This window comes from Harpia harpyja, chromosome 6 (genome assembly GCF_026419915.1).
Source record: "Harpia harpyja isolate bHarHar1 chromosome 6, bHarHar1 primary haplotype, whole genome shotgun sequence".
In the NCBI taxonomy this organism is placed as follows: domain Eukaryota; kingdom Metazoa; phylum Chordata; class Aves; order Accipitriformes; family Accipitridae; genus Harpia; species Harpia harpyja.
The window spans coordinates 9,441,541-9,456,749 of record NC_068945.1 but is presented as its reverse complement, the minus strand read 5'-3'; the positions used below and the strand labels follow the sequence as shown (position 1 = coordinate 9,456,749).

The window sequence follows — 15,209 nt, the reverse complement described above, 5'->3', positions numbered from 1 at the left end:
ACAAACGCATTGGGCATCACATGCACTTAGCAAGTCAGCCATACATTGCAAACAATAGTACGGGACGACATCAGTAAGGACTGTTGTGCTTTTACACAAAGAATTGCATAAGGTACCACAGGCAATCTTAAAACTGCTATTTCCTTCTGATGAACTGACTTTATAACTCAGACATTCTCTTGGAGAAGGTAGTATTATTATGCATTTTCCTAAACACCACCAAAAACCCTGGGGAAAAAAATATCAATTATTCAATTTTTTGAGACCATACTAGCACAGACCTCCACCATTTGAAATATCAAAGTAAACAGTGGCAGTGACAAGCTGATTTCTTCCACGTGGAAGAAATAGCACAGTTTGCCTGTAGCTTTCATAGCTATTTTCTGTCAGCAGGGGACTGCAGATCTCTCAGCAACTGTCCATCTTCTTCTGTTCCTCTTCAGCCCTACTTTGCTTCTAACACATGCTGCCTTTTAGACCACGCACATCAGTTACTGCCCTACCAATCACACATACCTCTTTCCATGCACCCTTGCTCTATTGATTTCTCTACCGCCTCACCCTACGTTCACCAACACACCCCCCTGCACCCATCTCCCCCCTCTCCTCTTCATCTTCCAGGGGCAGGCGAGGGAGCACAGAAAGGACAGGGGAGACTGTTTTCCTGTTTTCTTTTCTGCAACCAACAGCAACCCCGTGGTCACTCATCAGCCAGCGGCAGTAACGGCAAGGAAAATCCTGCTCAGGCAATGTGACGTACCTCTGAAGCCCACGAAGGGCTGGGGCAGCTTCAGCGCAGGCAGCATCTCAAGTTGCCAAATTCCAAAATGTTCCTGCAAGCGTGAAAGGACCCCCCAAACTAGAGGCACAGAAGGCAAGCTACTGAGCAGAAGGAAGAGGGGAAAAAGCACTTATAGGCATGGTTGCAAAATCTGCAATATATGTTATAATAACAATTCACTTAGCTTGCTAAGTCAAAAGGTAAACCTGAGCAGAAGAACCAGCACTGCAGGAGCTCTGGAAGAGGTGGCTTATTCTCAGGTATCCTGCAGGACAGTGCAGCAGCACCCACATGGACAGCCCCAGGCAGCCCAGCCTGGTCAACACTTTAGGATCCTCTTTCCTTTATTATTAAGCAATAAATAAGAATTGTTTTAAAATCACATGCTTTGGACAATGCTTTGTTACTATTCAATAGCAATCAAAAACTGCAAACAAATGAGCGTAAGAGGTAGACAAGAGATTCAGGCACAGAAAGACAGTTGGAAAAACAACAAGACTACTCCTGACACAATCTTTTGGCTACCATAGCCAAAATAGCCCCTCAAAACCTCAAGCGATTCCTAATACAAGACAGGAATAACAAGTACATTTTAAGCCTGTGTTTTCTCTGTCTTTTGGTTTCCTTGTTTAACTCAGTTTCCAATTTTGCAATCAAAACCATTAACTTGCTAGAATGTAATTTCTTGGTTTAAGTTTGTTTCATATTTGAAGTGAACTGTGGTAATAAAACCAGAAATTATTTTTACTTCTTCAGAGATAGGGAACACAAAGCAGTTGGACAACTGAAGCTTTCCTGTGCCCCCCAGGAAAGGAAGCTGGAAATCCTGGGAACCGGGATTCACCTCCCACACAGCTGCAGGTCAGGTTAGGACCTCTTGGTGCCCAGTGCCAGCAGAGAGGAGAAGCTGCCCCTGCCAGGTAACACCCACTGCCCTCCAGCAAGAGGCAGGTACCAAGACAGCCCATGCGGTTGTAGGGGTGTGAATGAAATCCTTCCTCAACTCAAGTGCTGGCAAAACGTGGGCAAATTTCCAAAGGGGCAGAGAAGGACAAGCGGGTCTGGAGACAGCGCTGCAGCTCGGGGAGGCTCTCGACACACAGCTGCAAGATCCTTTTTTTGTTTGTTTTTAAACAGGGATAACGGATGCATTTTTGCTTATCCTGTTCTCAGAAATGCCATTTTACTTGAAACTTTCCACACAGGTGTCTACCTTGGGTCCAAAAAGTCAAGGTTTAGCATCATTATAAACAGCTGAAACCAGAACCTATGTCAGGAAGTGTCTACACATCTACATAGCGGTGGAACTAGTGATTAAAGTAATTAGATGGAATCAGATTTACAAATAATAAATGAAGGTTTAAAAGAATCAGTCATAAGGGTTTTTATGTCTTTAATATAATTAAAATAATGCATCTCTGAATAAGTGACAAAACACAACACAGACAAGGAAAAAAGTAAAATCCTGAACTGCCATTCATTTTCCTTTCTCCATTTTTTCCCATAAATATTCCTGATCAAGTATATCAAAGTCATACAAACTTCACCAGTCTCCCTTTCGTACAAGAAGTAACAGACCTTTCACAGCAAGCAGAGACCAGACTTCAAGTGCATCAAATACACGTGCAGAGGACATGGCTTTGTGCTATTGCCCAACAAACAGGCGCACGCTTCAGCCGAGCAGCAGCAGCAGCCTGTACCATTAACAGCAAAGGGCAGCAGGTTTCGAACACCTCCCCGTGCAGTAAAACGCCCGACTGAGCAAAGGTTCACGTGCTTCGTAGGAGATAATGTTCCAAGCTGGGGAAGCCAAAGATTGATCTGACTCTTCCTTCTGTGGTACACTTAAAATACAGGATAACCTTGATTTCTAGTGAGTCTGAGAACCACGTTTAGTTAATCTCCTCATTATGTAAAAGGAAGTTAAATCAGACTTAAAGTCACACAAGTTAAACAATCTCCCCTCTCCTTCCTGACTACTCCCCACATTACCCATAGCCCAGCTGAGAACTACAGAAGTTGTAATAGCCACTGCACTTGTCTCAATTCAAAATTTGAGTCATCTCTTACTTTGATTACTACCACACAGCTTACGGGTAAACTCACTTTTGCATTAAATCAATTGGTTCTTTCCCTAACCCCAATTTTCTCTCCACTTCTGTTTGATAATGACCTCTTTGAACCAAGGATATTACATTTGAGCGTACAATCTCATAAATCATAATACCGTAATTAAGTCTAATCCTATGTTCCTTCACACCCTAGCTGTGCTCTGTGTGCGAATAAAACTTCTGAAACAAACAACCCCCCTCCGGGGCTCATTACTTGCTGCATTCCCATAAGGGTGCTTTGTGGAAAGCTTTGTCTCATTGTTTATTTAAAGACAGCACTGTTGTTAGAATTTGAAACGAGCATGAAAATAAGTTTGTTATAAATGGCAAAGCTGGAGGCATGCCTAATTGCTAATGTGAGTGGGTAATTACAGAGGATATAAGCTTTGATATATGTATTGAATTGCAAGGTATGCAACATAGAGAGTTGTATTTATATGTCTACATCTCTGCTTATGTGGCATTTATTATAAGATCAATGAAGGTATTTAATAATGCATATAATATAGCTTACACTTGAGAAAGTTATCACAGAAAAGAAATACACCATATAGCTGAAAAGTGTACATTAGCATACATTCAAAGTAGCTGCAGAATTCAGACCAGTGCTTTTGCATTAGGAAGACAACCAAGAGAAAGTATTTCTGAAAATGCTAATCCTACACAGTATTTAAAGAAAAAATTAAGAAATACACAATCAAAACTGTCAAATCTCATTCATACTGTCAGTCCAGAGGATAAAGTACCTAGGTAATAAAACATATGAGTACTTCTGCCCACAGGAAAGCCAAAATTCATCTTCCCTTCTCTCTTCTAAGTATTATTTGTTTCTATATGTATCAGAATTAAATTATGAGTAATTCTAGTTATGCCACTCTCACTTTCTTCAGGCTTTTTATTCTATCCTGACTAACCACATTTTGTCAGCTGGCACAAGGAAGAAAAATTTGCTATTAATTAAAGGACATACACTCTGTTCCCTAACCATAGCTTACATTTTCAGACAGTAGGAGAGAAGTGTAAAAAAAAATAAGTGCATTGATGAAAATACTACATTGGTGTGTTATAAGCATCATCAGTCACTACATCTTTTCTCTTAGCACCATTCCTGAGGCCACCAAGATGCCACATTTTAGCCTTTGTTGTATTTGGAATATTTTGATTTATGCTGTTCCATAAGCACTTTCTACTTAATCTTGTCTCTTCACAAAGCATGACTGACTCAATCTGTGTGTGAAGTCCAACTTCAATAAGACAAATAATGCACAAAAGCCCAGTGAAGGAGCCTGAATGAAACTGTGATACTCATTTCAAATAAGAAAGTTCTGGCAAGCAAGTAAGTTCTGTCAAGCACTTCCACAAATTAAGAGTTGTTGTTCAAGAAAAATCAACATTAAACTCAAGAAAACAAGTCCAAATACTCTACAACACACTTTCTGCTACTAATTAGAAATAAGTCTCAGCACCCCTCACCATCCATGGCCATATATTACCTAGCAGGCAGCTCCTGCTGCATGCTCCATTAATTACGTTCCATGAGGTTTCTCGCTGCCATGGCACAGAAGCGCGTTTATGGAGGTGAGACAGGTATGCAGCTACTGATGGTGACTAACAGGCCTATCGTCAAACTTTCCAACAGCTGATGTTGCCGTTGTTACTTACTTTTTTCCCCCACCTCTCCCACTGAGAATACTTTCTTCCCCTCATTGTACCGACAGGTGATTAATAGCAGCTCTAATTCCCAGCATGCATCATTGCCAACATTTACAGCCAAAATATTGGGGAAGGCAGTCTCAAGGTTCAGATGCTGGTCTGGGACAACCTAAGATACCTAGATTCATTGCCTAGCTCTGCCACATGCCTCCTGTGGGATGTAAAGCCTCCAATTGCAGAGAAGCCAAAACACAATGAAAGCTCAAAAATGGGGAAAAAAACCCACATTATTAGCACAGTTCCATAATCCAGTACCAAATATATCTTGAAATGGCAGAAAGCTACCCGTGGATGTAAATTCCTTTTTCCAAACATTTCCTTTTCTGTACTAAATTGCAAGACTATTAGTTTATACATTCAAAAGCATTCTCCTTCTTAAAAAGGAAGGGGCAGGGGGAAAGCTCAGAGAGCCTTGAGATTGGAAAAGCCAGATTACACATCATCAGCTCCTTAGCATCCAAACCCAGATTAAGCCCAAAGCCAAGCAGAAAAAAAGAGCAGGGGATTGCTTGGACTCTCAGTACCTCAAGTATCCAAACACCTGCAGCAGCCAACGGAGAATGCTGAGCCCTAAAACCCTCTCCCGTACCATTACCCAGAGGTGCCCCTCTCCCCTTGGGATCCACAGCCTGGAACATCCTCATGGAGACAGGCGGTTATCCCTCTTCTTCAAAAACTGAGCACAACCGCTCTCTTTTAACGTATGGATACAGGAGGAAGAATTTGGAGCAGCGCTGCCCGACCTCCCTGTCCCTGCCCCCATCCCACGCTACAGTGCTAACCCCAGATGCGGAAGAGAGGTTCAGTTTCCTCTTCTGACTAAGAAGGATCAAATCTGAAAGCAGAGCCCTCATGCTCACATCCAACAGCTGTTTATAGTAGAGAAACAGTTCAGAGACAAGGACAGGAGCACAGGTTTCTTCCAGCTCACAGAAGTGCCCCAACCTTTTGGGTCCTATTTACAGAATCTCATTGTTCCAGCGATTCTCAAACCCTTTTTGTAGAGGGAGGTGGAAGGGCACTCCTGCTTTCACCTAGCACCACTCAACTCGCTCACCTGGACACAGGGCCAAGAAGCACGGATCCCCCATCTCCTAAACAAGGAAGTTAGGACCTCCTAAACTGTGCAACAGGAAGATTTCCACACTCAGCTTATAGTAGATATTAACCTCACCCTACACTTTATCTGAATAGCTCAGCTGCATCTTTCTGTCGGCTTTAAGTTTCCTGGGGAAACTGAGCACATGAAAATTTCTGCACTAGCAAGTGAGCAAAAAATATTCTAAAGCCCACGAAACAGCCTTTGTGTAGAAATCTCCCTCAAAACTAAACTGTTGAGCTCATTCAACTCTTCAAGGAATAAGGTCCGCTGACGTGACAGACCTCCCCCGCTTGGAGAGGTGCTGTGTGCTTTTTTATCTTATTTATAGAATAGCCTCACTCATGCTTTGTTTAAGAAACAATTAGACTTTGACAGCTTAAAATAAACAGGACTCTCTCCCTGCTGCAGAGTCACTAGACCTGAGCTGGATTTCAAGTTCTTGCAACCGCATGAGACTACGCTATGGACTCAACAGTGTAAGCGACAAGTTCGTTTGCCCAGCACCTTTCAAAACAGCACCCTGAGCAATACAGGCAAGAGCAATAAAACAAGGACTCACATCAGTCAAATGAAGCAAGCAAGCAATCATTCCCACTCCTACCCCACTTTGTCCTCACCAAGAAGCACCTCTGGTAGACAAGGCCACCCCTTTTCAGATGTTTGCAAAGACAGAACCTGCAGGAATACAGAAGATGCAGGAGTTTAGCAATGGTTGGACACCAAATGTGCAGCTGGGCAAACTTTTTCCCTGAAAGTACAGTTGGTTTTTCTGCCTCTTGTGTTGCTGCAACCGGTCCGAAGGCAGTAATTGCAATAGCTGGCACAGATAACATGACTTGGCATCACAATTTTAAATTTCAGTCCAAGCTCTTGTACCACCAGCAGAGGGGTCAGCATTCCCATTTAGTAGACATGGGAGTTTTCCACTGGTGACTTCACATTTCCTTCAAGGCCTTCAGCTCCTCAACTCCAGCCTCCTGGCTCGGTGGCTGCCTTTACCATGGCAGGGAGCGGGGCACAGAAAAGCTGTATTGAAGAACTAACAGAGCTACATCAGCATTCTTGAATTCCTGGCCTGCCACCGAAGGAGAGACGCACACAGGAGTCCTGTCTCATCCCAGGTAGTCTTCTTGAGCTGGGTTAGCTGGGTAAAAGAGAGCCTGGATAGAGTGTTAGTTAGGGTGTTGGCTTGAGTTCAATTATTTCTCCTGGTAAAGAGCTCCCATGTGCCTTAGGCAAGCTTTGGTCTTGGCTTCCCGTCTGTAAAACTAGGGGTAAATGTCCTGCCCTAACTCCAAGGGAAGAGGGGAGGATCAGCAGTCTGAAGACTGCAACACAGGAATGCCAACACATATTCAAGTGACACGCAGTTGTAGCAAGCACCAGTCACAGCAGAAACGTCTATGACACTAGACAAGCAGGTGTTCTCAGAAATGAGGAACGTTTCTCAACATAAAGAAAAGTACAGCAAATTTAGCTTCCCCCAGATAAGAGAACACAGCAATGACACAGAACAACAAAGCCAAATAACTCAACAACGAGTTATGCCAACAAAAAAGAAACGCTGGGGTTACAAGAATAAGAATCAATATCCAGTGATTAACAGTTGCAGAAAGCAAACGTTTTCAGACAGGATTTAAAATTACAAGAGTCAGCGAAACAAAAGGAGATGTGAGACAAAATAGAGAGTCAGGGACAGAGAAGGCGCAAAATTAGCAAATAGAGGAACAAACCATGGAAAAACACTCGTCAACAGATTAAATGAGTGAACGGCAAGGATAGCAATAATAAGACAAAAAAAAAAATATAAAGGGCCTTGAACGCCAGCTTTGTTCCAGTTAACAGTACCACACCAAGTAACTTAGACGATCACTGTTTGCATTTTAATACTGCCCTTACTTCACCCTACAGTCCCCCATAGAAGAGATCTTAGAACACAGGGAACCTAATACAATACACAGGAGTGATACCCAGGCACACGTTAATTAGCAGTGGATCAGCCTTAGCAAGTTTAACTGTTATCCTGAAGGTACTGCTAACGTTTAAGCAGCAAATAACACTGATATTTAACTAGAGTTTGAGCTGCCTTGTCAATTGGATCGCTACAATTCGTGCAGTGCAGGAGACGTTTCCATTGACAAAGGTTTAAGGACATGCTTACTTTGGACATGCCGCAAAGTTAGTAAAACTACTGCAGGTCTCCTATGAACATCAGAGGGAAAGTGCCACTGCACCCTCGGGACCAAATGATGTGACGGTTTAAAGAAAGATATCAATTTATTCCTATTGTCATCCACTGTCATTTTCTGTCCTGGATTCCAAAGAGGTGATTTAAAGCAGTCGAGGTTAGTAAAAAGCTCAAGCAAGCAGGAGTGGTTCAGTGAAGTAGCCACAGCTAAACTATCCACTCAAAGTGAAAGCAGAGCTCGTGGAAAAAGCATGCCCATGAAATTAAATATCTGATTCTAAATATCTGATTGTTAACAACCGCAGATAAGGCTTCAGGCAAACGCAAACCAGAAGCGAAGGGAGACACGTTCAACGAGCCGATTACGACAACGTGCAAGAAAGCAAAGGTTTTGTCCTTCACGTCTTCGTCAAAAATTCTCAGACGTGCAATAAAATAAAGCTCTCCCCCCCGCCCCCCCCCCAAAAATAATAAGTTAGCTATAAATCACAACTACATTAACGCATTTGGGTACAGCAGAGGGTTCCTTCCACAGAGCGGGTTCTGGCAAACGCCGGGTATTCCGGTTTGGGCTGGCCCGGCGGTGCAGCCCCGGCAGGAGCCGAGCGGGGAGCGCGCAGCGCGGTGCAGCCCACGCGGAGCCGCCGCCGCCACCGGGCACCGCCGCCTGCCCGCCCCGCTCCGGCCCGCCGGCACCGCCGCCGTCCGGGCCCCGCTGACCCCCGGCCTGTGCGAGAAGTTCTCTCATTCCTCCCTTCTCCCCCGCTCATCACTTCCTACTTTCCCCTCTCCGCCGCCGGCCGCTTCCTGTGCTGCAGCCGGCGCTGCCCACGGGTCGGCACCCCGCAGCGGGCACGGCACGGCACGGCACGGCACGGCCCGCCACACACACACACACACACACCGCCCCCCCCCCGGCCCCGGCCCCTCACTCACCCCAGCGTGCTGATGAACCCGTTGACAGAGCCCTCCGCGTACAGGGACACGATGTCCCCGATGTACAGAAAGCTGGACATTTTCTCAGACATTTTGGCTCATTTTCAGTCGGATTTCGCACTCCTCCCCTTCAAAAAAAAAAAAAAAAAAAAAAAGAAAACCAAACCGATCCGGGGGGAGGCCGAAGAGACGAGGCGCGGCGGCGGGGCGAGGGCGGGCCGGGCCGGGCGCTCAGCGCGGCCCCTGCGGCGCGGCGCGGCGGCGGCGAGCTGACATGATCGCGGCGCCGCTGCCCTCCGCGCACCGCCACGGCCCGGCCCGGCCCGGCCCGCCTCCCGCCTCCGCCTCCCGGGGCCGCCCCGCCCCGCCGCCACCACCCCCCGGTCAGGGGGTCGCAACCCCGCAGCGAGGCCGTGCCTCGGCCTCCGGGTCAGGCCGGCTTTGCTCCCCCGCCCGCCGGGAGAGGTGCTGCGGAGACCCCGGTGAAACTCCTCAGGAATCCCCTGCGGCCCGGGGACAACCCGCCGCCCTCGGGCGCGGGGTTGGGGCCGGCTCCTTGGGGCCGTAGCCCGAGGGAAGAAGCGGGACAGGGGCACAGAGGGAAGAGCCGAAGCGGCGGGTGGGATGGCCTCCCTTCCCCATTGCCGCCTCCTCTGCCAAGAGGCCTAGAGTCCCGCTATGCTTAGTTTAATCGCCAGCCCGCGTCACCCTCTATGTTGTGGCTTACAAACTTCAGGAACCACAAATCCTCCTTTTTTTTTTTCTTTTAAATCAGAAGCAAACCATGCTGCAACCCCATGCAGGAATTCCCACAGCGCGCACTTCCGTAAGAAAATTGCCACCAAGTTAACAAAAAAACACCCTGGAACTAGAGAGCGCTCTGGAAGACTTCTCTGCAGAGGAAAGAGGGGACACCGCAGCCTCCCCAGAGCAGGGGGCTGCCTGCGCTAACCCCCTCCCCAGGCCACTGGGAGCCACAGAGGCACTACCTGGGGCTGCGCAAGCTGCAGCCCACACCTGGGTGGCCAAAGGGGCTCACACGGGGCTGCACAAATCCACGCTGCTTCAGTTCACTGCCCAAGACCCAGTGCCAGCCCACGAAACGACACGTCCGTCAGCGGATGGAAGTGTTTAGTTCAAAGGAAAGGCTAGCACCAGCGTGGGGTTCTTATTCTCAAAAACACTGTGCGTTCTTCAGGCGAAAATGTAATTTCTACCAACAGTTTTAAGAATCAAAGTGTTTCCACTTTTTCTGATTTTTCAGCTGTATTTTACCTCCCCAGCTCTCCTAATTACAGGCAAACTCAGCAGTAGTACTGGTTACACATCGCATTTTTCCAACAGATTGTTTGGATTGGAAAAAAAAAAAAAAAAGAAACGACGACTCACCCAGGTCTAAGAGCCTGATCAAATACTAGCTCTTAAACGGCAAGAATATGATTCTAGTTGCAGGAATGTGCAGACTGGTGGAAGTGAGTAATAAACTGAGAGTTTCACACTTGCATTTAATTTCCCACATCCACAGCTTGCAGCCTTCTCACTTGTTCTGAGCATAAATTCTTGACATCAGAAATGCTGAGTCTTCAAAGTAAAAAAAAGTTTTACCATCCAGATGTACAGAAAAAACTGTTACGCCATTCTAGAGTTCCCTCTTTTGCTCTTTTATGGTGAATATTTTAGATTTGTATCTTGTACCCACCAGGATACAAAGACACCACCAAAGATCTGTGCTTGCATTCTGATTATGTATACATACATACGCAGGCCCTTGATCTGACACTTTAGAAGACTGAACTGAAAGAATTTGGTAGAGTAACCACAATTATTAAAACATTTCTGGAAAAGAAATACAAAGAGAATGGGTGCCAGAGCCCTTGTTCTGGAACCACCCCCTGGACAGGAAAACTAAGATGAGGTGTTTTGAACTGTCCAAGCACACATATTAAATCCCAAAGTTGGACGAAATTAAAACATACCAGAATTAGAAACTGAAAGTCCAAGTAGCACAAGGCACTGAAGGGGGAGAGAAGCTGAGGCTCCCTGCCCACATGCGACCAAGTGAAAAGCATCGACCCGGGGTCCCTCCCAGGAGCCACCACACAGAGGGTTCAGGTTTCATGAAAACGTGGTTCTGGACAGTTTGAACCCAGGGCTGAGCAGCAAAGGCTTCACAATGTATTGACAATATCCTTTGCCCTCCTGACCCTGTTTATCTCAGCTGCTTTATACCAGGCTTTAACAGCCTAATTAAGATGCTTTAGCCAAGGAGGTTTCACATTTCCCAGCAGTAAATGAAATCCTGGCGTGCCTTAGATCAGTGGGAGTTTTCCTGAGGATAGACTTCAGAACCTGGCCGAGCAGCAAGTCTGCCTGTCCTTTGTATGCCTGGGAGCAAATCCCCATTTGGGACCATTCACAGCCGGGAAGGTTCAACGCCGTTGCCTAAACATAGGTTACTGGGGCCAGATACCCGAGACATCCCGGTAGGTTGTCGGCAGGGAAGCAGCACCGCTACGCCCTTGACAGCTCTGCCTGCGCGTGGGCAACTGAAAGGGGCCCGCGTGCTTTGGCATTACAAGGAGGTTAATTCAGGTCACTTTAGAAAATATTTAGCATTGCTTGCTGTGTGGCAAAGCTCGAACTGATAGAAGTCCTACACTTGCAGTCGTCTTTGCCTCTTTCCCCCCCAAGGGAAATCAAGGCACAGGCTGCATTCTCCTTCATTTCTAGGCTTGTTCATCTTGGCTCAGGCTGGAGCGTGCCAGCAGCTGAAAGCTGTTACCACCTCCTAGCTCCCTAGTGATCTATATGAAATGAACTGGAAATCTCAATCCAGTTCCGAGCAGTGACGGCTATTAACTAGAAACGAGTGGTATGAAATCAGCGTTTTTGTGAAAAATGTAAAGGTCGAATCCCGAAGGCAGTCAAGTATTTAAGCGAACGCTTCATTTTAAACCTGTCTCGTTGAAACAGTCCAACAATCTCATTGAAGTTACCAGATTATTTGTACGCTGAAAATAAGCAAGCACTTACCCGCTTTTGTAGGCCAGGTTTTAAATTGGTATGAACATCGCCCTGGAAAAACAGATCTGAGGAACCCTTGCTGATCCTCTCCTTGCAGACAGAAAACTTAAGTAGTGATGAGTGCTCCTCTAGCATTTTTAACAAGCATTAACCCTCTTCTGTTAGAAATGATGATTGTGCCTCTCTGAGTGCTAGTTTTATGAAGATAGTATCTAAAAAAATTTAATTAAAATGAAAGAGATTTTGTCATAACAGGTATACATAGAAAAAATAAAGCATGGTCAGAGATGGTAATGGAATATTGCTTCATTTATCTGGAGCAGAAATAAACCAAATTGGTTCATAAATATGGGTATTTTTACTACAGTTTTTAACCTTGCAATTAGCTGCAGGGTGAAGGTGAGGCTGCTTAGTCAATAACTGGAATATGTTTTCCATCAGTTATCTCTGGTAATCTTTTGTTCCAAAGCTAGGAATACAGGCTTCACCACGAAACAGGACCCAGATGCAGAAATCATCAGCTAGTGCTGACAGACCGCCCCAGTGCACATATTACTCTGTATGTTGTAGAAGTGAAGAAGTCATTCTAATTCAACTGTCCTTTCTAGTCTATTTCTTATTTTCAGAAAAGAAAATATTGCTAGTGATGTTTGCAGTGGTATTCTAAAATTAGATCTCTATATAAAAGTATGTGGCAGTATTTTAATACAGGGGAATTTTACCACAATTTCTACATCCTAGATTTTGATGTTCATTCCAGTGCTGAGGCATAGAAGAGAAGCAGTTTATCCACAGAGAGGTCAATAGAAACACCCCATTGCAGCACTGAGCATCCACTTTGGATGTGAAAATACACAATATTGGACTGACCTCAGACTCAAAAAACTCATCAAGTACATAGGCTGCCGTCATCATATTCTTGCTCCTTTTCCACCCCTCATGTCTTAGGAAGATGTCTGAATTTCCTGCTCGTCTTGTCTAAACAGGAGAGGCTCCTGACAGAAGTTGAGGGGTTTTATGGATTTGAAAATTTTCTGATTGGAAAGACTTTAATCCCCCACCTACACAACCTACCTCTTGTATGAAGTTACAGATATATAGGCCACTTCAGTGGAAGCAAACCAGACCAGTTAGAGGCTTATACAACAGGCAGCATTGATGTTTGTTTTCATGAGAGCAGAGGATAGTGCATTCCAGCTGCAGGGGCAAAGGGGGAAGAGAAGAATGCCTTTAACTGTTTTAATACAATAGATATAGATGGGACCGGGCCAAAATCTAGGCAGGCACCCCGGAGCTTAAGCATGCAAGTATATGAAAGTTTGGACCCAAAGCCTTGGGCTTGTTTCTCATGTTTCTAATGGGGGGGGGGGAGAAGAAAGATCAGACCATTCCAGACATTTTTATATTTAAAATCCAACTCTGATTTTAAAGCCCATCTGTAGCTGGAATATTTTTAATATACTTATCTCGAGCAATGCACAATTAACAGCTTACTTGAGGAAGGCCTGGCTTTTAAAGGCACCTAATGAAGTTTCCCACACAAGCAGGAGATGCCCATTACCTTGTGGATATTAATATTTGAGACAGCCTAGCTCTTCCCTGAGCACAATGGCATTTCAAAACACTTGCATGTATAAAAGACAGCATTACTTGGCCTACAAGTTGGATCAGAGAGCGCCAGAAAAGCTTATTTTGACAATACCCGCACACAAGAATTGATTTATTGCTGGTAGTGCTTTGTTTTATTTTGCCTATAGCAAACGTCAGAGTACTAGATGATTTCTTGATAGATAGCTGTGGGGACTCATTTTGCCTTTTTACTCATCGTGGGAGTTAACTCTTTACTGATGTTGTTTTAAACAACATGTTGGTATTGGTGCCATACAAAATATTAAGCATCCGGTTACAAAAAAACCCCCAGAGTACCCTGGGGAAAAAGAGGCCTGACAGAGATAAATGTGATTTAGTAACATAATAAAGCAGGAGTGTAGTGAATCATGCAAAATAAGCATCATTATTTGGTTGAGAATGAGAAAACCAGAACATGGAGCATTCAGTGCTGGCCTACCCACTTGATTCAACCTGGCTTAATAGGAACAGGAAATTCTAGGTAAATTCATAACACCTAGATAAAGGACTTTCTACTGGAGGGAAACACGTTTTTCTCAACATTAGAGGTGGCCCTGAAAATGAACAGCTCTCCCCAAGTGATCTTTTAGGGGTTTCACTAGGGCATGGATATGAGCTTTGCACTCTCACTATCCAGGCACACTCATTCGCATTATGGCATGCATGCACGGACGGGAACTGGCTGACTTGCTGTTCACTACATCTGAATTTACAAGAGCAAATATATGTATTAATTCAAGTATTTAAATAATCTCTGGTTTGCTATAATAATCTCTTGAAACAAAGCAACTTAGAAATAATGAAAACTGAATTTATTTGTGAATTAATTATTTAAGTAAAAAGAGTTTAGATTAAAGAGGAAGCCTGGACGCCCTTCAAACTGTGGCACAATACACCAGCTATGTAAATAAACTTCTGAGAGCAGCTCCAAGCCATTCAAGTGAAGCTATTTTTCCTTGCGATACATTCAAGCCTTTTGAAATAAGTTTCCAACTGTTTAACGACCAAAGTTGTTCATTCAAAGAGCCAAATACGAAAACTCAACCAAAGCAGAAAGTACAATGTGCCTTTCTTTGAAAACATCTATATAGAAAGGATGCTTTATTTAGAGGATTCAGGAAGTTGAAGCGTTGCCTTCTATCAGCTCGCAACCACAGAGCAAGCATCAGGAAGCGCACAAAAATGAACTTACTATTCCTACGTGGAACAAGTGCCAACGGTTACACCAAGTTTGCTTTCAACCTTGCAGAACTCCCTGCCAGCCCCCCCAGACTTATTAATCAGGCAGCATCTCCTGGGTTTTCTTTTCTGCTTGGCTGCCTAAAAATGAAGCCTTTTCCTACAAAATAGAGAGAGAGACATACCTTGTTTGTATTTTCTCTTCTGTTGGCTGTCATGAGACTTCGGAAGGTTTAAACCTGAAAACACAGGGAAAAAAGTAAATCATCTTCATAGAAGGAAATGAAAAAAATAGCTTCCTTTTCAGTCCTAGTCCACTCCTAACCATGACCTATGCAATAGAAGAATCAGCGGACCTGTAGAGTACGGTGACTGTAATTACAAAGCAACTGTGTTTTGAGTCATGTCATTAATACCATATTACCAGCTGACCCTGTGGCAGTGGTTACAGTGGGGATACAGCATAGTTCATATACAGCAGTTCTTTAAAATAATTATACATTAAACCATACAAGCAATGATGAACATTTTGATTGATATATCTCA

General features: G+C 44.7%; 1 protein-coding gene across 2 annotated transcripts in view; it reads right to left on the bottom strand.

Moving 5' to 3' along the window:
- The window catches only part of ITPR2 (inositol 1,4,5-trisphosphate receptor type 2), a 285,893-nt gene that overhangs the window by 259,571 nt on the left and 11,113 nt on the right, over positions 1-15,209 (bottom strand). The window contains exons 5-8 of one of the 2 annotated variants that reach the window (XM_052790972.1): positions 14,849-14,902; positions 12,930-13,052; positions 11,865-12,067; positions 8,832-8,959 (exon numbers count right to left, since the gene is read on the bottom strand). In XM_052790972.1, the coding sequence (XP_052646932.1) occupies positions 8,832-8,923 (92 nt within the window). In that variant the 5' untranslated portion in view covers positions 8,924-8,959; positions 11,865-12,067; positions 12,930-13,052; positions 14,849-14,902. Of the gene's footprint in view, positions 1-8,831; positions 9,001-11,864; positions 12,068-12,929; positions 13,053-14,848; positions 14,903-15,209 lie in introns of those variants that run through there. The other variant, XM_052790971.1, reaches the window with a different exon arrangement.